Here is a 22697-nt window from a genome sequence, read left to right on the forward strand (position 1 = left end):
ATACCTGGGGGCTTTCGACGCTTCTGATTCGAACACACACGAACGCGCACGTAGGTAACGCGCACACGTAGGTAACGCGCACACGCAGGTGCGCCACGCGGCGGCGCTCTCAAATTGTTTGTGTCGGCATCGTCAACTGATTAACATAAACAACACAGTTCGCTGCATTTATCATAGATACGCCATCAAAGTAGTCGACAGCGTCGTGTCATTGAAGTTGAGGCCACTTGATAAATGCGCAATCCTGAGCAAAACGAGCTACAATGGAGGAGGTAAAGTTAAAAGAGGTTTCGGAGCAATTTTAATTAGTTTAAGTACTGTTGAATGAAAGCTACATTTAGCCTCATTTAACACGGTGCTTTGTGTGTGTGTGTGTGTGTGGCTTAATTATTGCATTTGATAGGCAGTTGACAATTAAAAATAGTTTTCAATAGTAATCGTTATATCTGCCCAGGTGTTCAGATATCTGAGATTTGTGCTACCACCGCAGGCAAATGATGTAAATTTAGTTTTTTTTGTGGTGTTATCCGCTCAACTTTTGAGAAACATTCCTCCTGTTAGCTTTCAGCAGTTCATTGGTGTTTTTGTAGATGAACGATTAACAGTTCTTGATTAACTGGGGCTTTTTTTGTTTTTTTTTGTTTATGAAATATCAGAAAATTGTGGAAAAAAAACCCTACATTACAATTCCCAAGTTGATGCTATCTGATTTATTTTATACACTAAACAGAAACTCATCTATTTTCATAGTTGATTGTTTTGAGTCGGGGTTTTTTTTATTTTATTTTTTTTTATTAAAAATTGCTAACATTATCTGATTCCAGATTCTTAAAAGTGAATATTTTCTAGTTCCTTTCATCCTCTTTGGTAATAAAGTGAGTATCTTTTGTTTGTGAACTGTCAATTGGCACAAAATTAAAGCATTTTAGGCTGCACCTTGGGCTTTGGGAAACACTGGTCCACATTTCCAAGCATTGTCACATTTTCTAATATTTTAAAATCCAAACAGTGAAGCAATTAATCGAGAAAATAATCAACAGGTTGATTGGTAATGAAAACAATCCTTTTCTGCACCCCTTATTTACATTTCAGTGGCTGAGAAACAGACATTGCGTCTACCTCCGTTGTATTGGTAGAGAGGCACAGATCTTGGATATTATTTCAACATTTTCACTTCTGAAATGAAAATCATCTGCATATCCAGAGATTCCACCAACAGAGAGTGAAGAAAATGTTTTTTGGTTATTTTGGTAAACCAATATTTAAATTATGTTATGTCAGTTGTGGGTTTTGGCTCCCCAAACTAACCATCTTAAGTAAATCATCAGTGTAAGTAATGGCTATTTCTATTACTCTAATGATTAATTATTCTTTTTATCAGGATGGACCAATAAACTTCAAAGCACTAAGGGCCAAATTTCAAGAGGAAGCCTTCCTGGCTAAATCTAGAACCGGTCGGCCAGCTGTTGCTGAAAAACCCAGACAACTGCCACCTCCTGGAAGTCACTGCAGCTCTGTGGTCAGCAATATTAATATTGCTGTGGAAAACAAGACACCAGTGGTTCCCCGTGTTTTCTTCAGAGATGGGCTGAAGACGTCTGGAGAAAAGCGACCGATTTCCTTTCCACCACAACCTCAGCAGACCTCGCCGCCATCCCAGCCTACTAATCGAAACGGCACAATAAGGTATTCCCTCAAAGACCGATACTTGCCTCTGGTGCTTCCTGTCCTGCCTATAAGAGTTCAGCAGACAGAAACGCGAGCCAAAACAGAGCACAAAGTGGAACCAGAGCCAGGGAAAGACGGCTTCCTGCAAACTAAAATCAAGAAGAAAGGTTTGCTGCTTCCTTTCAAGTCAGCCAAAGCATCAAAAGTCAGTTCAGAGAATGGGGTGGAGCCCACGTACGCTGATTTGACCACCAGACCTTGCAGCGCTCCCGGTGAGTTGCCCTCCACAGAAAACGGGGTTTCGCTCCAAAGCGACCAATCGACCGCTGAGTGCCCCCTCTCCAGCCCGGATAACCCAGTCACCCCTCCTCCTCCTGAGACTAATGTTGACTCTGATAATAGGATTATGAGCACTTTGGAGAGGGCCAAGAAGAAGTTCTCACGCCAACAGATGTTGATCGCCACGAAAGCCAAGAATTTGCTTTCCCCTGACTACGCCTCCAGAGACAAGGCGTTCCCATCGCCACCAAAGAACACTGACGGTGTCTCGCCTGATCTGCCTGTCCCCCCACCTGTGTGTCTTCCACACCTGGCTTATATTTCAGCCCGGCCTTTCTTCAAAGCTACTACATCTGTACGCAGTAAGTTCTATTCAGATCGATTGTGTTGATTTGAAATATTCACCAGTATTTAGATAAGAATTGTTCATTGCACTTTATTTCCCCCCACCCCCGAAGAGCCGGCACTGGAGTTGCAATTCGGCAGAGATAAAAACAAGACTTTTGAACCTCGTGCTCCATGTGTTCGACTAAAAAGGCCTCTACCTGACCTGAGGACACTGAGGCCACTGCCAGCAAAACCCCCCAGACCTCCATCAGTAGACCTCCGCCGGTACCATGTACACAGAGTCAGCGGTAGGTCAGCTTGCTTTGTATTATTCTTTTTTTTTTTTTTAACTTCCTTTTTGTGGCCACAGTTGCTTTGCATTAGCCTCACTGCAGTTTGCGTTATTCTTTTTTGTGGTAAGACTAAACACCTGTTCAAATGCTGTCTTTGCTTTCTTTTTATAGAGGTGTCACCAGCTCTGAACCAAGCACCAAGTGAAGAGCCCCTGTCCTTCTCCCACCCTGAACTGGATGCCCCAGAGTTTCCAGACTTTGAGAATTCAGAGATGGAAGCAGCAGAGGGTGAAGGTGTTGATATCACTGCGCCAGAACTGAAGGCCTTCCACTTCTTTCACACACCAGCCGACTTTGAGGTTGCCGACGGTGAGGGTCCGCAATCTGACTTGTCAGCGTCTGATCCTGTGGAGGCCAGCGGGAGCTCGATCATCCGAGACGTGAACCTCGGCAGTTCAAACATAATACCCCTCAATCCAGCCAGCTTCCCTGAACCAATAAACCTGTCAGAGATCCCAGATCCATGTGTTCGGGAGCAGTGGTCGCAGGGCGAAGAGGCGGCCGCAGATTCTTTCCCCGACTCTCGCTGTGACGAGAGGCATCTGGGGCCTGCTGAGAGTCGGCGTGTCCCAGAGCAACCAGAGCTCAGTAACCACGCAACACCCAGTGATGGCGGTCAAACACATCCAGAGTGAGTTTTGTATTAACTCAAATCAGTTTGTTAATTATTTTACGCAACAATGTACTTTTATATAATTTGAATGCTTTTCTCCCTTCAGCGTATATCAACAAGACAATTACTATGAAACGTATGATAATATTTACGAGGATGTTGAGAACATCAACAAATTCATCTCGGACCAAAACCCAAGTAAACGAAAAGGCAGCCTGAAGAGTACGTTTATTTAACACACATTTTATTTTAAAGTAAGAGCCCTTGCAGATGTTTATTCTCTCTATTTAAGTTCCTTGTTTACGATTTCTTGCAGAGCCATATGCTGACAACCACCGTATGGTAATTCCTTTTTAAATCTAATTGTGTTTACATCTCAGTGAGTAATAGTAGAGTCATTCTGCGCAATGAATAGATAATGTGCTTTAATAATCATCTGTGTTCATGTGCTTATTTCAAGAAGGAGGAGCCGTCTGTTAACAAATGGCATCGAAATCCGTGGTATGTGTTTTGTTTTTGCTTTTTTTTCAAATCTGCAGCAGCCCTGTTCAATCACTGACATTGAATTTGGCCTGATGGAAGGCAGCCATTGATTTTTCTCTGTGTGGTAATCAAACTGCAGGGGCAGCGTATCAGGGGAACATGCCCATTCGGCCCATAATCACGTCCACAGGTATGTTAGACATCATCGCTGATGTTGTGATCAAAACCAAGCTGCACGTGTGCCTCAGCCGCTGTGTTTTGCCATTCACTTGCTCTCAGTAAGGAACACCACAGCCCCAACGCTGCTGACCACAAAGAGCAGAAGAAGAAGGAGAAGCAGCGGCTGGAGAAGGAGAAGAAGGAGCAAAAAGAAAGGGAAAAGAAGGAGAATGAAATGAAGAAGAAGTTCAAAGTAAGGCTGATTATTTCAAACCCCACTGAGCTGCTTTTTTTGTTGTTGCGTGTCTCTTCTTGAAAGGTTTGTGAAGGTCAGTATTGATCCTTTTGAAATTAATTCAGGCTACTTACTGGTTATTTGAATTTATGGAACATCAGGGATAATTAAAAAAAGTCTATTCCAGACATGAAAAGTCTGAATGTTGTTTCAAGCACCTTTTAAACTTTAGGTGTAATATTTTCCGTAAAGTATTTTTCTATATAATGTTATTTAACCTGTTTTCCAAGTGGTTTTTATCCCCTTCCGCTCATCAACAATCCTTTAGTCAAGATATGCTTTTTCTTGTTGCTGCTAACAAAGTCAAACATGCCCTGTGGAGGAGAATCTTTTGGCTGATTCACCTCAAGTAAATTCATTTATTTTGTCCCCATTTAAGAAGAACTATTTTGCTCGGTTTTTTGTTTGTGTATACCCGTGAACTAGAAATAAAGCCGGGGATAAAATCATTTGTAATGATTTTGCATTATCAGCACAAAGGTGGACTAAGGAGGTTTTTCTGTTCATTAAAGGTCATGGAAATTCAACTTTTTAGTCGGTGACAGTCAGGGAATTTGACATTTGATTTACAGTGTGAATCCTGTAAATATGTCAATGATGCTCAGTAAGAAGCAACAAGCTCCTCGTCATTTCTATCCTTTGTGCTTTATGCACGATGCACTTCATAGCTGTTCTGAAGACAACGCCTCTCATTGCCGAGGTTTGCCTCTGTAGGTGACGGGAAACGAGGAGCCCATGTACCACGCCAGGGTGACGGTGGCCAGTAAAGTCCGCAAGAGCGACCTGCCAGTGAAGAGCGGGGACACGGTCAGCATCATCCGCACCACCAACTGCCCCAAAGGCAAATGGTTGGCCCGGGACGCCAGCCACAAGTGTGAGTTCAGTCGTTGGTGCCTTATTCCGGTGCGATTCCTGCCTGCAGAGGAGTTTAAATATTAAGTAGAAATAGGATGCGAGAGACAAAATGATGTATTTGTTGCTATTTTACTATAGTCTAACAATGGACTTGGAAAAACATCTCATTACATGGACGTAACAGGACTTTCTAATGTTTACACCTCGGCGTCATTAACTCTGCAGCGCTGTCTGTCTGCTCTGCCCCGGCTGTTGCAGACGGTTATATTTCAGTCATGAACGTGGAGCTAAATATCAAGGAGATGCTGGAACTCGGCAAGAAGGCTCAAGCAAACGGACGAGGAGGCAACATGGAGGGAGACACCATCAGCATCGGGAGCAGGTACCGGGAAGCTCACCGGTTTAAGAAATTCTTTGCTTTCCTCAGTTTAAAAAAAAAAAAAGAAAAAAAGAAGCTCTGTAACCTCTTCACCCGCCACGATTAGTTATTTGTACTTTTCCTTGCAGATCTTCAAGCCACCCTGTTCTGAGCAGCTGTAAGTGTCACAGAGGCGTTAAGCTCTGAGGTCAACTTTTTATTGCACCGTCATCGCTCATCGTCTGAAAAAGCCCGAAGATGAGTGGTTCACGTAATGTTTATACGGAGGTTGGAAACCAGCCGGCAAAGCACCGCTTCATAACGTCTGCTCTCAATAACTTACCTCGTTGTCATCTGCGCTGCAGTCATGTGTTATTTTATGATTGCGAAGGAATTCCATGTAAGCTGAGCGTTTTGGCTGCTGCTCTGCCAAACATCCATCATCAGCGTGCGCGCTGCACTTCATCACCACGATTTGTTTTCCCGCAGTCACAGATGACAGTGAGGAGTGGGCCTGCGAAGACGAGACGCTCTCCCCGTCCAGTGAAAGCTAGTAAGATGTCTTTCACTTCACTGTTATTTCTTCGAGACTATTGACCACGTTAAGAGTACGTGTATTGTGAATTCGTGCGGCGTGCTGGAAGTGAAATGATCTTTCTTTCTTTTCTTTCTGTACAGTAGCTTTCCTCCGCAGACCGCCTCATTGGCCGAGATGAGTGAGTACATTTTGTATCCGGTTCTTTTGAAGTGAAAATAAGAGAACAACAGGGATCCCCGCCCCCACCCCCACCATCCCCCACCCCACCCCGCCCCCTCCAGCATCTAGTTTAAAGGGAAACGCGAGCTCTGCCTGTGTTTTATGTTGACATGTGGCAGACCGCAACGTGCCTTTTGATGTGATACTTTTTTTTTTTTTACCGTACGGTTTGCTCCAGTTTTTAACGTGCCTAACCCCGAACCTGTCCACCTTCCTCCGTCCTTCACATGTTCACTCTGACAGCGGGTGTTCATGTCGGTGCCCAGCACACACTGAGCGACGCCAACCTGGAAGACCTGCACACGCAGTAAGTCTCAAACACACCGGTGTCAGAGCAGACAGTTTGGCTCATTTCCCTCGTCCACCCAAATGTACATGAACCTCTTCTATAGGTGGGTTCATATGTTGTGTGGGCATTCTTATACATTTCTTTGTTTGTACTACTTTTCTGACCCCATGATACATTATTATTATTATTATTATTATTATTATTATTATTATTATTGCGATACTCAAGTTACAATATTATATTATTTCAACTTTAAACCTTTTAGATTGCGTTTTATTACCTTTTTTCAACTGTAAATTATGTCTCCAATGGTAACGTCTATTTTATCGAATAAAATAGTTTTCAGTCTATTATTTTTAATGCAGCAAATTAGTATTGTCAAGCAGACAGGCCGACCAACACTGGCATTAAAACCCGTCATGTTACAGCCGACAAATGAATTGATTTATATAATGTCGATAATTAGGGTCCTTAAAAATTACTGCAATACTATGCTGTATTGATCCTCCCACCCCTAGAAGACAATCGTTAACGCATTGGATTACAAACCAAAAATCAATTGCTTTTACTTGAATAAATGATTAGTCAGCCTCTCTTGGAGGAGACACCAAACAAACAAAGGAAGCAAAAACCTCCATGTCTCCATTTCTTTGTTTGTTTGCAGATAAATTTCTCGACTAATTGCTTCTTGTCCGAATGACAAAATGTCAAAAAATTGTGAAAAACTCAAATTTTAATAACCAATAGTGACGTGTTCAATTCGATTCCAGTTTACTGTCAAAAATGACAAAAAAGCAGCAACAAATCTGTATTTGAAATACTGAAAACAGCAAATATTTTGGCATGTTTGATTGAGACGTACGAATAATTTGATGATGTTTGATTGTCTAATTGATTTAATTGCCTCAAGTCTTTTCAAAGTTGGAAATCGGATGCCTCGAAGTCAGCATTAACCTATTTTAGTGGCACCAGTCAGACCTCTGCAGTGTAAATAGTCCAAAAATATTAAAAAAAAGTTTTAAGTCTGAAGTCTGACTAATGATATTCTGTTAAAATAACACAGTTATGCACAACTATGCTGTCACATTTACAATTAATGATATTTGTTTTTTAGAAGTAGAGTAGAAGAAGAAAGTTTTGTTTTTGTTTTTTTTAAAGTCATTTATCACAGAGCTTAATATCATTTCAACAAAACCGTTTCAGTTTACTTGAAGTGAACTGAAGTGTGGTCAATATTTTTGGCACAAAAATGCTTAAATGATGACGAGCTGCCGTCGGTATACTTTGACCCCCTCAAACACAACCTTTGCTCTTTGTCTGCCTGTTGGAGCACATGGAGGGTTGACAGACACAACATGCAATCAGATACAATAAAAAAAAAAAAAAAAGAATTTACACCTGAATCAGCAGCTTTTGGACACAAACCCTCGTCATCATAAGCTTGACAGAGGGCCCCCCTTTTAGGTCATTGAAAAATAGGACTACTATAGTAACGTTGTCTTCACCCTCCAGGACCCGACATGAAGCCCTGCAGAAACTGGCCATCTTCTTCCAACACAGCAAAGAAGAATTTGATGCCGTCCCTGATAATGGAGAAGCGACGCCTACAAAGTACAATATCTTCTTACCCATAACCTCAAACATCAAAAGCTTGTTGTATTTTAGCCCACTTCTCTTCATATTCAACAACACTGTTAATCATGTAGAAATATTCTCTCTTTATATTTCTTTTTGTTCTCTCCTGTTTACAGTCCTGAAACGCCAAGTAAGTTCACAGACCTACATCTTTTCTTTTTTGTGCCTCTGCTGTTATCACGACTTGTGTCACTCTCACTGATAACGATGAACTAAAAGGGCACTCGCAGATCACTCTGAGCACTTTACAGTCTCCACACTGGTTGGAGACTCGCCTGCAATGGAAAATAACTTGAACATTTATCAGTCTGAAGTAACCTGATGTCGGATGTTTGGCAGAAGACGATAGTTCAAAGTTTTGGTGACGTCTGTATCTGCTCGTCTTTATCTAGACTTCTTGCGTGCGGTTGAAGAGCCTCCGTATCCGTAAGTGTTGACAGGTTTTCCTGCTTATCAGAGAGTGAAGCTCAGCTCTGTTTGATCTTTATTTGAATGAGCAGAAAGAAACACGCGCGCTACTTCAGCTTCTTCGGCATCCTCCTCATGAACTGCTGTGTTTTTTTTTGTTTTTTTTTATATGACAGGGAAGAAGAAGTGGACTTCACAGAGCTGGAACTCCTTCCTCCTCCTCCGCTATACGCTGACACCTTTTGATTACCACATCAGCTGAAGCAGGTGGGGGTGGGGGAATTGGGGGAGGGGAGGGGGGCACTGCAGGGGTTTGATAGCATGTTGTAAAACATTATTTTGGCCCTCTGCTGTGGAGAAAAGAAACCGTCGTGCATGCTGATAGAACTGTACAATAATTGTGATTTCTCTTTTGTTTACGTTCATGTGAATATCGGTTCATTTACATATTGTGTTTTGCACTTCTTCGTTTTTTGTTTGTTTTAGGTCACTGTAAAAAGATTAGATGGAACACAAATTGAAACAACATAAACTGTGCACCTGTGGTTGATAATGTTCTTTGCATTTTGATTTTCTTTTCTTTCTTTTTGGCTTCCATGTTACTTAAAATAAATATTTGACGTTGATTTAAGCCCTCAGGACATCGTCCATTTGTCATTCTGTACATCAGACGCAGAAAGTTTGAGTAAGCGTTGGACTTTTTCCCTAAAGATATTTTTCCACAGAGACCAGATTGTTTACCTTCCCTGACTTATTCAAAGTGAAAAAAAAAAAAAAAACAATGACTGGAAAAATCGTGGAAAGTCCAACTCTTAAGCTTGTAAAAGCACACAGCTCCAGAGATGGGGGAGGTGTGTGTGTGTGTGTGTGTGTGTGTGTGTGTGTGTGTGGTGGGGGTGACTTTGCTTTGTGAAATCCCCCTTGTTGCTGCTGCAGTGTGGATTGGAGCATCCTGCTTGCACCGAGAGGTGTGAGTGGGGAGTCAGCAGCCTGTCTGTGCAGCAACATGTGGCATTAATTGAAAGGGGAGGAGCCGGAGGAGTGTCTGTCCCGGAGGGTTCGTCACGGGACCCTGAACTAACCCAGGAGAAAGGAGGGGAAGGATGGTCAGAAGACGGAGAGCTGCGGCGGTACAAAGTCAGAAGCGAGTGGTCTCAAACAGCGAGTTTTCTTCACAGACTCGTACCGACCTGCGTGACTACTCCTCCTCCGGGATTCATGTAGACACGTGTTGAACACGAGGGGAAAGTAAGACGCTGAACTCCGGCAGCTAGTAACACGCTTGAGTTTGTTCCCTTTTTAATTTTATTTTTTTTTAAATTTGATTAGAAACACTTTTAAAGGTTTTAAATGCAACGCTGTTTGATTTATGAGAAAACGATGGCAGCCGAGACGAGGAACGGCGGGAGTTCACTGAACAACAACAACAACAACAACTGCAAAGACCACAGCAGGAGGAAGCTGCTGGTCGGAGTGGATCTGTTCTGCCTGTTCCTGGGTGAGAGTCCCATCACATGTTAACATCACCCTCACCGGCAACATGCGGGCCATCAGTACACACACCGGAGGGGGGGGACGGGACGGGACGGGGGGGTGATCACTTTAAGTTACTTTATAGGACTTAAATTGTGTTTAAAGTGGACTTTACTTTTCCATTCATGTCGCATTTACTTGCCTTAGCACACAGTTTAGCTCTTCATGGCTCTAACGTGATATTATTCCCTGTCGTTGAGATATGTGATATTTGAATGTTACGGTTAGATAACATCAGACTTGATAGGAACATCGTTTTTGTTGCTATTGTTCCTTAGGTTAAGCTAAGTAATGAACCTTTTCTTTATAAACAAAAAAATTAAAAGAGGAAAATGAAATCAAAAACAAACTTATTATCTTGATATTAACAAGTCATTTTATTTGCTTATTTGTTCCTATTTTTTATTTATTTATAAGTTACATCAACTTCAACAAGCTAATGTAACACGTTAGCACATGGAACCAATTGAACTGTTTTATCGAGGAAGCGACGTGTTTTCCAAATGTGACATTTGCTTAGCTGGTTTTCCTCAGTCCCGCAAATGTGCTGGCAAAGAGGAAAGTAATGAATAAAGTGCCCCGGGAGGGGTGTATGTCTTTGGTCTCCACCCACACCTGTGCTGTTCCGACCTCTGCTTTGACGGCTCATTATATTTTCCAGAATGGCTCACATGCCGCAGCAGCTGGAATTCCTCTGATCTGAACATCTGGCATAATATACTTGTGTGTGCGGTGTAATTAGGAAACGGTGAAAAGGTCAGACCTGAGGAGGGTGTGCATGTTCATCCGTTCGGGTCCTGGTTTCTTCGACAGCTGCAGACTCTGAGCTTAAAGTTGGAATTGTGGGTGAAACATTTTTTTATTTATTTATTATTTTTTTACACTGACTTGAACTTATCAGTCCTACAAAAAGTGTGCCGGTCTGTGGGGCTCAAACCTTTTGACCATGATCTGATTACCATATGGTTCCAACGCAGGGCTGAAAATAAGCATTATTATTATTATTATTTATTTTTTATTATTATTATTGTTAATCGATCTGTAGATTATTTTCTCCACGTATTTATCAGCTGTTTGGAAGTTTCAGAGAATAGTGAAAACATGTCAACCAGTGTTTCTCAAAGTCCGAGGTGCAGCCTAAAATGGTTTGTTTTATCTCGACTAGCACTCCACAACCAAAAGATATTCAGTTTATTTTTTATGAAAGACTAAAGGACTCCTTAAGAAGCTTGAATTGGAGAAATTTGACATTTTTTCATAAAAAGAAAAAAAAAAAAGACAGAAACTGATTAATTGATTGTCAAAGTAGTTTGTGATTGATTTTCTGGTGATTGATTAATAAAATAATCATTGCTGCTCTACTCCAGTATGTTGCTCAGTGTAACATTAGTATAAAGCCATGATTACAAACAGCACAGCAGTTTGGGGAAAAGCAACAGTCTGGCTGTTGTTAACAATTTCATGAAGGATCTACTGTACAAACAAGGTTTTTCTGACAAGCTGTACTTAGGTTTAGTCTAGTTTTTGTCTCTGTGGAGGGTAAATCCCCACGATTTGTTTTGTATGTTCCAATGTTCCCACAGAGAAGCTTGTCAACAAACCAGCAGTGTTTATCTGGAGAAAGATGTGGTTTAAAGGGAGATACCACAGAGAGGAAATGGTGGGCCAGCACTGGTAATCAGCCACTTATCCTCCATTCTCACACACTGATTGCAGTTTGATTCTAACTGCATCCATCAGGGATATCGCTCTCATGCACTTTCAGTTCCTCTGCTGCCTGCAGACCATGAGCGCCAGTAAAGATAACATCAGACAGTAGACTGGAGGAGAGTTTCACCCTGACTGAACTGAACCGCCTCAAAAATGCCTCCCGCCTCCAGTGAGGTGATCAGGTTCAGTTTACAATAAGCTGTAGCTTGAAGCTTTTGTGTTTTCCAGTTAATCGTATAATGACGTTGGTTTGTGCTTTTCCCCCCACTTCACTAAATCTAAGGGTGATGGATTGCGTGTAGATTTTTTTTAATTTTCTGAATTCAGGCCATGCTGAAAATGTTAAGGGAGTAATTATTATTATTATTTTTTTTTTAACTTAGAGGCTTCTTTCACCAAAATGACAAATTACATTTTTTTATATATATATATTTAGTGGCTAGATTTAGTTAGCTATGTTGGAATAATGGCAGAAAAGTTTGTGACAAATATGTAAAAAAAAAAAAAACATCTCGGCAAGTACAACTGAAACTGAAAGTATTACATTTTTTAGCAATTTGGTTGATCTGACCCCGTTAAACAAACCAAAACTTGGTTTCAGAATGAAAAATGTGCTTTCCGGATTTACAGCTCTTGATATGTTCCATTTTGCTTCAGAGTGGCGTTTTATGGAAAACCATTTGTCATGAAAAGATTGAGTTCAGAATGGCACCGAGACATCATTAATTTAAATGGTGCTTTAAACAGTGCTGCATTAAATTCAACTTGTGCAACTAATTAAACATAAAAACTAAAACGTGATAATTGTAGGACAAAGACTTGTAAGACAAAGACATAAAAAGTTACTGTATCTGCTCCTGTAAAGAAGAAGTAACAGTTACAGCCATTATCAAGTCAACGTAAATGTTCTTTTCATCTAACCCGAGCAGTTTCCCCTCACATGGTGGAAATATGAACTCGGTTTTGAAGCATGCCAGACTGACTGACTGACAGACGAGGTGTGTGTGTGTGTGTGTGTGTGTGTGTGTGTGTGTGTGTGTGTGTGTGTGTGTGTGTGTGTGTGTGTGTGTGTGTGTGGAGCTGCTGCGAGTAAAAACAACTGCATCTGTGTATACACCAACTACCTCAGATATGTACATACACACGTCTATGCCAGACAGCTGAGAGATCCCTGCGAGTGGAAAAAGTGCGCGTGTTTGTTTTAATAGTCACACTTGGTGTTTTGGCGAATGCCTCCAGGACATGGTGGGGTTTTAATTCAGCGTGAGGCTTATACGTTGATGCTAGTTTCCACGAGCTACAGCTACAAAGAACTGCCAGATCTTAATACGTTTTTGACCTCGTTTTGACACCAGACAGCTCTCAGTTAAATGCTGAAAAAGTCTTCGTCATACTTTATTTACAGTGTTTTGGACCCCTGCGTTGATTGTTAGGGCAGAAAGTAGAAGACACCTGATACTGATAGAAAAGTCTGGAAAAAAAAGAAATCCCTCTCCAACCATTTCGTTTGTTTCCGTTGTCTTTGGTTTGATGTCGAGCTAATGCAAAAGACATACCCCTGCCTGCTGACTGGTGTTGTTGTTGGCAGGGCGAAGACGCCCTCCTCCTCCTCCTCCTCCTCCTCACCCCCTTGCCTGTTAGATGCGGGAAGAGAGGAAGAGGGTAGGAGGGGAAAATCCCAAGTTGCCGCGCTCACTGCTGATGCTGCACTGTTTTAAACGGATGCGAGGGTCGGAGGACAGAGTGGGGAAGAAAACCCCGCTGAATGTCTGGAAAACAGGACCTGACTCTGACGGTCTGGTTGTGGATTGTTTTTATTTCTTTCCAATCAGCCGTTTGAAGCACTCGACCCCGTGCATTGTTCCTTAAAGACTTTATTTTATCAAACCGGTTGCCCCCCCTGTCCGTCTCTCCGTCGACCTCTGGCCTTGTGGCTCGTCTGTGAATGTGTTCGGGGGCGGTTGCAGGGGTCACGGCTCTGAGGTCAGCGTCTTTCACATCTCGCACTTTCAACCCTGTCTTTTATTTATTTATTTTTTCTTCTCCCGACTGCTTTACATCAGCAGTTTGCCTTGTTTTGGGAAAGGCCTGTTGTTGTTCTGTTCATGGCCAGACTAACCAACCTTAAAGGATTAGACACTTTAAAGTGTGGTATATTTTTACAGTTACAGCAGTGTTGAGACGTCCCGCCCTGCGCTCTCTTTTTCACCAGGCTGTCTTCGGCGCCGAACGTAGCTCCATCCAGGTATTTGTTTGAAGAGCTGAGAAAGTTAATAACCTGAATCCTGCTGAATGTGGAGGGAAGGCCGGCGCTGTAGAGTTCCCGGAGCAGCACGGCTCTGGTCCAGCTGGACCTTCAAAGACCCAAGTCAGCTGTGTGTGTGTGTGTGTGTGTGTGTGTGTGTGTGTGTGTGTGTGTGTGTGTGTGTGTGTGTGTGTGTGTGTGTGTGTGCGTGTGCGTGTGTGTGTGTGGATGTTGAGGAGCTCAGCAGCAACTGAAGCATGTGTTGACATTTGGTTTGAGAAATCCAACCGGTCCGCTTGTTTTTCTTTGTATCACCGGATCGGTGAATCATTCAAAGACTGACTTGAAAGCTAAATGTCGCTTTGAAGTGATTTGAAAGTGTGTTTTCCCAAATTCTGTCAGATTTGAGGCCTCTCCCGGGTTCCGCGTCCACCCTCAAGTATCAAAGTCCTCCACTGAAGCCTTTTGGTAAATGTGGGGAAAATAACTGTCCGTTTTCTTTGCTTGCATCTTAAATACACCCACTCTGTGTTTGTTGTTTGGGAGATAAATAAGATCTTTTTGTCGCTTTAAGTGGAGAAAGACACTAAATTGATCAGACATAAACACCCCCCCGGGCATCTTGAATAGGGCCTTTTTAAGTGCACTTGAAAGCCTCGGCAGGAAAGGAAGACCGATAGAGTCTGTTTTTTGTTGTCAGTTAGCGGCAATGGTGTCTCCTAAGAACATAACACATCTTAACAATTTAATGGCGAGTTGAGATCAGTTGATGCTATTCTCAGAATAAAAGGTTCATTGAAGTCTAAAGCAGCGATGCAGCTTTGATTTTGGCATGTGTTTCAACTGATTTTATAATGTTTATTTTGGCTCATTTTCTTAATGACACCATCAGTGTCAGTTTGGAAAACATGATCTGATAAATGCTTCCCTTGGGAGTTTTAAATGTGTGCTTGTGCTTTTCTTTTTTGTTTGTTTGTGTTTTGCCTCACCTGCGTTCATGTATCTGTCCAACCATGCAGTGGTGCTTGTTGCCGTGTTTTTGCACAAATCTCCCTTCCCGCCTTACCAGCGAGGATTCTTCTGCAGTGACAACAGCATCGATCTGCCCTATAAGAACAGCACAGTGTCCACCATCGTGCTCACAGCAGTGGGCTTCACTGTGCCCGTGGTCTCAGTAAGTCCTGATGTGGTGGAGCGAGAGAGCGAGAGAACATCTGTCGGGACACTCGGTTCATCAATGGCCGACTCGTGACACCTCGAAAGATATGATTGGTTTAACAGGCTCTGACTCGCACTCGGTGGTTTTGTCTCATTGACTGTAAATTGTGGATGCTGTGCATTACTGCCAACCATTTTCCACAGCATATTGTCATTAACTTTCAGATTTAGTTACTACTCTTCAGGCTGCCATGGTTTTATTTTATTTTGCCACTGTAAGAAAATTGTTAGTTCATCAAGTTAAAATTACAAACTTTTTTTTTTATATATTTTTTTTTATATAAGGATGCAACTGCTGATCATTTTCTCAAATAACTAAATTGTTTGTTTAATAAAATACCTGACAATAGTTCAAAATGTTGTCAAAATGATATTCCAATCACTGTTATAGAGGACCAAAAAAAAAAATATGGGAGGCTGCGACCTCTGTATTGTTAGCATTTCTGCTGAAAATAATTCTAAAACATTTCCTAACCATTTCCAAAGCCTAGTTGTTGCCACTTAGGTTTATGGTCGTTCACTAACAGGTGTCGTGCTTTTGGTTGAAGTACCGGAGCCCACCTTTGACACGGTTAGATGTGGCTCATTTCTAAGGTTGCGTAACCACTGTTGCTACTGTGACACGTTCAAATACAAAAGTCAATAATATATATTTTTATCGCTTTAACTTAATAAAGTCAACCTTATAATCATGCTATTTTTTTTTATATTCTTTTGGATCTTTCATTTAAACTGATATTCTCTAATTGCGGTTACAACACATTGCTGCAAATATTTCACACTAAAAGACTTGCTAAGAATTGAATGATTTCAGTAAACTGAAACGCTAGAGGGCTTTTAATTTGAAAAATAGACACAGGAAGTGTTGAGTTTATATTACCACCTAATGCAGTAACTTTAACATGACAAACTGTAGCTGATCAAACAATCAAACAATCCACCTTAGATGTTATTATGACAACTTTGACTATTCCATTTGTTTTTATTGGTTGACACATTTTAAACACGACTGGATCTTAAAGCACTTTAAAAAAAAAATTTAAAAAAAAAACTGGATCAAGAGAGCTGTAAACATTATATTTCCACATAAAAATGGGGGAGAGTCATTCCTTTGTTCACTTATACACACAAAAAAAAACATTTGCTTGTGTTCATCAGCAGATGGAAGTTTTGTGGTTATGTCAGAGCAAAACCGATTACTAATACTTTAAATACCGTTGGACTTTGGGGCTTATTCAACTTTTGGTTTTAATAATAAGCCATTTTTAAGTCTTAAGTTGAGCTCTTGTTATTTGTCAATTTTAGAGCAACTTAAATGGCCACAAGAGAATAAATCAAATTGTAGGCTAAAAATGGAAGCTGCCTGGAGAGATAGAAATCGGTTGAAAAGCAACATAACATGCTTTAGGAAACTGCCAGCAGTTAACGGACTAAAAGATGAATAACCACCAGTGTGATCCTTCACTACATCCACAGATCTGCTCAGAAAGACCCATGAACAGTGATGATTAGTCACAGATAACAGCCACAGGATGAGCCGAGCCGGTCCCAGATGTTCCCTCGTTGCCTCCCGCTTGCACCTACGACCTCTGTAATTTGCGTACCATTAACCTATCACCTCCATTTCTCTCCTTCGCCCATCCCCACCCCCTCCTTCCTCTCCGTGATGCTCACCGCTTCCTCACACTAGCCGGCCTGCCTTTCTTGGTCATTGAGACCAGCGCTGTTCAGCCTTACCGTAGAGGGTTTTACTGCGACGATGAGTCCATCAAGTACCCGGCCAAAAATGGAGACACCATTAGCGACGGTGTGCTTAGCGCTGCTGGCATTCTAATCACCATCCTGTCTGTAAGTCACCTCACTCTGATCACTAATGTCCTCATCACCTCTCACGTCTCAGCAGCTCTCACAATTACTAGCAACACTTTCAACTACTGTAGATGCTGACCACATGATTTCTTGTCTTCATCCTAGTATTTCTCAAGTCGTATTTATCATAACATTTCATAAATATACTGTGTATAATTATGTAATTTGAACTGCTTAAAGATGTTGCATTAATCATTGTTCATGTTTCCCTCCAACTCACACCACACATGTTCACAGTGCTGAGAAATATACCAGGACACACTTCACCACAGAGCTTTATCTAACAGCTGATGCATTGTGGGTATAAACATGAGATGATCCTTGATGATACATGAAACAACTCCTCTCCACAGCTGTGCTATCAGACCCTGTTGCTGTTTTCAGCACCTTCTCGATAACAACCAGCCAGCAACATTTGTTCAGGGCTTTCTCTCTCGGGGGACTTAAGATGACTCCATTGATTAAGGTGCTTTAAGTAAAGTGAAGCACTGTTGCAATCTTCTGGGAGAAAACGGTGCGGATGTATCCAAAATCTGAACTAAATCGTCTTTTAGACATTCTGTGTTTTCAAATTTTTTTTTTTTTTTTATTATACTTCAGTCCACACGGCGTCATAATGAACAACATATCACTGAGACTTATCACAGATAACTGCAACCCAAAGTGCCTTATTATTTTTTTCTTCTTCTTCACTTATGCATCAAAGTACATAATTGAGTATTAGTGTTTGAGTTCCCCTAAAAACTCTCTTGAGTTCACAGCAGTGGCTCAAAATATCCGGTGTGTATACTCACAGGCAGCTTCTGTTGTGCTCCACCACGTATAAATGAGGTGTGATGACAGAATCCTTCGTTCCAAACAAACTTGTTTTATTCAATTAGTATATTTCTATTTTCCAAATATATGATATTATGGATTAATCAGTGAGGCAGCAGCAGAGGGACCATTTACAAATCTGTGAGTGTCTAGATCTGTTTCCACCAGTCTTGAATTAGTCACTTTTCGTCATTAAACTGGAGCAACGACTTTGAACAACCTTGCAACCACTAAAGCTGTGAAAATCACCATGAAAGCCATAGGAACCCCGTAGCAACCACTTGTAAACACCCCGGGATGCCCTACCAACAACAACAGCTTAGCAACCAACAAGCTACTGCTTGCAAAACAATCGGACACTTTTGAGGCAACACATTAGTTTGTATGCGGCCACGTACCATCAACAAATTACTGGAACGCGCAGCAAGCAGCAGACACATTAAAGATCCATCAGAGGTTTTCTAGCTGCAGAAAGCTCAGCACTACTGCAAGCATGTGCTGTTGTCACCTGGCAGACCGACACCGGCCTGCCTCATGGCTTTGGGTTTCATCGTGTCTCCCTGCAGCCAGCAGGGCAGATTACTCCCCAGGCTCCGGGCCACAGGGGTTTTCATGGTGAGAAGGAGTCCTGGCTGTGTAATTATGGTTGACGCAATGGTTGTTTGGTTGAATGCTGTAATTGGTGGGGTGGAATTGTGGCGAAGGCCCCAAACAAGAAGACTTTGCCAAATATCTCATTTTTCCCCCTGGCACAACATGACTTTAGACTCCATATCCACTCCCCGCCGCCCCCCGTGGCCAATCTTTGTGTTTCCTGAACCAGAAAACACCAACACTAGGTAATTAAGTGCTTCATTTCACCCTGAAAAGAGCTGAGAAATGAACAAGAAGCTGTGTCCTGTATAATTTAGGCTGATCTTCACTAGAAGAAAGGGAAACAGCATTTGGAAATGCACAGTTTTTGACATAAGCCACAAATCAACATCTTACCCCCACGATTATCTCTGCGGTTTCAGTGTAACAGCTACATATACTACAATGCCAATTCATTTATTCATTCGCACAGTTAAATCTTTCACAAGCGGGGAAGCAGACGCATTCCCCCCCCCCCTCTCTCCCTTCCCCTTTTCCCATGAACGCAGCTGGGCTGTATCGAGCTGGCTCCAAAGGCCTGGATGGTGGAAACAACACTATCAGCTCATTAAATCTTCTTAAGGGCTACCCCTCCCCTCCGCCGAAGCGTGTTTCCCAGAATGAGACTTATGTGAAAGAATGTCTGATGAAACCAAGATACTAACACGAAAACAGCCAGACATCCCCCCCCTGTGAAATCGGAGCCTGTTTTCAGCGAGACAGCCGGGCGTGGGGAAAAACAAACGTGCCCCCGACGTGCGCCTGGTGTAGTCCGGCCGCCAAAATCTGACACGTCGCCGAGCTCAGCGTTTCTCCTGATTAGAACCAGCGGTGCCTCCCCCTCCTCCCACTCTGCTCCTCGTTCCTCCTCTCACCTTCGACTCTCTCCTCCGTGTTTATCCTCCTTTCTACTTGTGTTTTTTTGCTTCCCGTCTGAAAACTCCCCCGTTCGCTCTCTCACTCTTCTTGCTGGAAGACAACAGTGCGACGAAGGGGGTGGTTGGGGAGGTGTGGGTTTTTTTTCAGCTCAAACAGCTGTTTTCAATCATGGCTATCCACCCCCCTCTCCCCCCCTCCCCCCACCCCCACTCTTGAGTCAATCGTAGGCTTCGGACGGTGGTTTATGTACTCAATCGTAGAAAACTATACATGCCGGACAGTTTGAGTTGCCTCCCACGTTGTCTCGCTGTTTTCTCTCAGAAGTAGAATAGTGCAGGTAATTACAGCTAGAAAGTAGCCCCTATTTTTTCAAACCACTTCAGAAGAAATCACTGCATTTCATTTGAAGCTGTCATAATTACATCTTGATCTTGAAAAGCAGTTATTTCAGTCACATTTTTTTTTTTTCCTCAAATAATCACGTTGAATTCTGAGAAACGTGCCTTTTGGGAAGGTCATAAGAGCTTCGTGGGTTCCTTACTGAAATTTTTTTTTGAAAGCAGACTTTGCTTTAGGGAATTCTGCAAAGTCAAAATTTTCTATTTGGAGTGTTTTAATGTTAAAAATGGGAATGACAGAGGAAAGTCTTAAATCATCAAATTATTTAGGCTGTTATTTTATAATGTTAATGAACAACAAAGTTGAATGCTGCATTACATGTCAAATATTAGAATCACACTTTATTGGCCAAAGAAAATCCTCCGTCCAACTAACACGATTCCAACTCTCATTCCTCGTGAAGTATTTTGGCTCTCTTGCACTCACACATTGTCACAGAGAATTCAGATCTTAGGAAACAGGGTGAATATTAGGACATGATCTCTGTCTCTGACTTCCCTTTTGTCCCCTTCAGATCATCATCGGGGAGAGCTACAGGATCTACTTCCTGAACGAGGGCTCCAAGTCTTTTGTGGGGAACCCCTACATCTCCGCTCTCTACAAGCAGGTCGGGGTGTTCATCTTCGGCTGCGCCATCAGCCAGTCCTTCACTGACATTGCTAAAGTGTCGGTGGGCCGCATGCGCCCTCACTTTCTCGACGTGTGCAAACCCGACTTCTCCACCATCAACTGCTCTCTGGGCTACATCACTGACTACCAGTGTCGGGGGCCGGAGAGCAAAGTGCAGGAGGCCAGGTACTAAAACAACAGTCAGACAGGTGTAAATATTACAAGTGGAACGATCTTTAACGCACTTTAAAATCAATAACCTGCTTCCTTATATGGTCAATTTAAATCCATGATCACAAAGATCCATACCCTAGATTGTACATTTTTACAACTGACTTTATTAGTGCCTTGTCTGTATATTACTATTTTATTGTGCCCACTGGTTTCATTTTTATCTAACTTAATTAAATCTTGTCTATGTTTTATTGTTTTAATTTTTCCCATTTTGTTTTATCGTCAATTTCTAATATGCATCTAACATACTTTATGAATTTAATCTGTTCAATATAATCTCGGCATCATTAAAGATCAGGGTCCAAGTAAAGTTTGAACGAACGCATGAGATAAAATGCCAAGCAATATTTGAAAGTATTTATTTTGATGAACGGTTGTTCTCTGTAAAAGTTGACAGAATAGTGACTGCTCACTGACTTTAAGTTGTGGACACATGCTGACTGGTGTCTTTCGTCCTCAGGAAGTCTTTCTTCTCTGGACACGCATCCTTCTCCATGTACACTATGCTTTATCTGGTGGTGAGTTACTGAACTCTTTTAGCGTGCACTTCCACTCATTCTTTTTCTTCTGTGTATTAACATTAACCCGTAACACTGCCTCCTTTATAGTTTTACCTGCAGTCTCGTTTCACTTGGCATGGAGCCCGCCTGCTGCGCCCTTTGACCCAGTTCACCCTCATCATGATGTCGTTCTACACTGGCTTGTCCCGGGTCTCCGATCACAAGCACCACCCCACTGATGTCCTGGCTGGGTTTGTACAGGGAGCCCTGGTGACCTACTCCATAGTAAGTGGCTCTGGTGTTGTAACATTCAATTATTATTCAACATTTATTTTTGTTAGGAAATCTAAAATCAAAATGGACATTTCCTTTGCTATAAATGAATCTCATTAGTACTCACTTCTAACTTTTCAGAATACATATAACAGAGAAGAGAAGTGAGAGATTAATTGTTTGTAGAAAACAGTTGTAAGTAAATAGGGGATAAACTATTCTGTGCTTTATAGTGAATTAGCAGAATTTTAAAATTCAACAGTCGCCAATGTATGAGTTCATATTTAGAGTCAGGTTTAAGCCAGGAATGAGCTTTACACCTAAGGCATGAAAACAAAAAGCTTTGATAATTACTGTGTGAGACAATAAAACCATGAATAATGTGAAGTTGATAGGAGGGTATTAATCAATGAAAGTAGAGATTGCGTCTACAGGTTAAACTGTAGAAGGTGCTATTAAGTGGAAACAAAAGGGGACCTAATACAGAACCTTGAGGAACTCCACACTAGAGCTCCAAAGAGCAGGAAGTGAAATTACCAGCTAGAAACGTGTCAGAAAGAAGACTTTTAACAACAACTAAAATACTGATAAAATGCATCTTTTTGTTCAGCTAGGAAAGTACAGACTTAAACAAATACTCCTAATAATCATTTCTATATATTAATCAGCGTTGTCTTTTGTTCATAAGGTTTTTTGTAGTTTTAGTATTTGTGTTTAATCCCCCCCCCAAAAAAAACCAACAAAAAAACCATTTCCAATCCACATTTCTTTGTTGTGAGAGTTTTGCGATGTTCAAGGTGTTTCCTCTCTTTGCTCTCCTCAGGTGTTCTTTGTGTCAGACTTGTTCAAGCCCAAAGGCCGACGCTCCACTCTGTCTCCAACCCCGGTGAAGAAAGATCTCGTTCCGGCGGTAGACATCAGAGAGCGGAGCAACCATCTCATTATGGCGTAGAGGAGGCTGTGAACTGACTGTATATAACCCTGACCTGTGCCTTTTTTTTTTTATATATATATGTATAGATATATATATCACTACTACAGCCACTAGTCAATACTGAATCATATAAACGCCAACAACCTGGAAAATGCAGACAAACATGGAATCTTGAATATCTCCGAGGATGAGAAGAGGCGACGGAAAAACAGTCAAGCAGGTTTTGCTTTCTGAGTGGAAATGTTCATGTTTTTCCTTCAGTCTCACCAGACATTTTAATGTGGAAAAGAGAGACGAACTTCTTTTTTTTTTTTTTAATGCAAGGGATATTTGTCCCTCTTCTTCTGTCATGAAGATTACCGTAGA

General features: G+C 41.8%; 2 protein-coding genes and 1 long non-coding RNA gene across 4 annotated transcripts; all 3 read left to right on the top strand.

Annotated features, from left to right (window-relative positions):
- The first annotated feature begins 263 nt into the window (after positions 1-263).
- LOC138635669 (uncharacterized) lies at positions 264-5857 on the top strand. Its single transcript, XM_069723261.1, has 11 exons — positions 264-272; positions 1382-2309; positions 2739-3258; positions 3347-3462; positions 3557-3582; positions 3701-3741; positions 3863-3913; positions 4003-4135; positions 4892-5051; positions 5291-5414; positions 5540-5857. The coding sequence occupies exons 1-11, from the start codon at positions 264-266 to the stop codon at positions 5595-5597; spliced, it is 2166 nt and encodes a 721-aa protein (XP_069579362.1). The 3' UTR covers positions 5598-5857.
- Positions 5858-5869: 12 nt separating this feature from the next.
- LOC138635676 (uncharacterized) lies at positions 5870-9004 on the top strand. The gene is made up of 6 exons (XR_011312160.1): positions 5870-5943; positions 6072-6106; positions 6391-6454; positions 7949-8497; positions 8656-8746; positions 8966-9004. It is a non-coding gene; the product is annotated as an uncharacterized lncRNA (long non-coding RNA).
- A 476-nt stretch (positions 9005-9480) lies between these two features.
- On the top strand, positions 9481-22691 carry LOC138635681 (phospholipid phosphatase 3-like). Of its 2 annotated transcripts, XM_069723276.1 has the most exons (7): positions 9481-9727; positions 9854-9977; positions 16876-17033; positions 20296-20576; positions 21085-21142; positions 21233-21409; positions 22221-22691. In XM_069723276.1, exons 2-7 carry the CDS (start codon positions 9860-9862, stop codon positions 22347-22349), a joined length of 921 nt encoding a protein of 306 aa, XP_069579377.1. In that variant the 5' UTR covers positions 9481-9727; positions 9854-9859; the 3' UTR covers positions 22350-22691. The 2 variants fall into 2 exon arrangements, with proteins under 2 accessions (XP_069579377.1, XP_069579376.1); XM_069723275.1 differs by lacking the exon at positions 16876-17033 and adding an exon at positions 14987-15141 and having other exon boundaries at positions 9482-9977.
- The last annotated feature ends 6 nt before the right edge of the window (positions 22692-22697 follow it).

The sequence above is a fragment of the Brachyistius frenatus genome, unplaced genomic scaffold (genome assembly GCF_029030835.1).
Source record: "Brachyistius frenatus isolate BFR_SWC_R1_liver_20210118 unplaced genomic scaffold, ASM2903083v1 Contig_322, whole genome shotgun sequence".
In the NCBI taxonomy this organism is placed as follows: domain Eukaryota; kingdom Metazoa; phylum Chordata; class Actinopteri; family Embiotocidae; genus Brachyistius; species Brachyistius frenatus.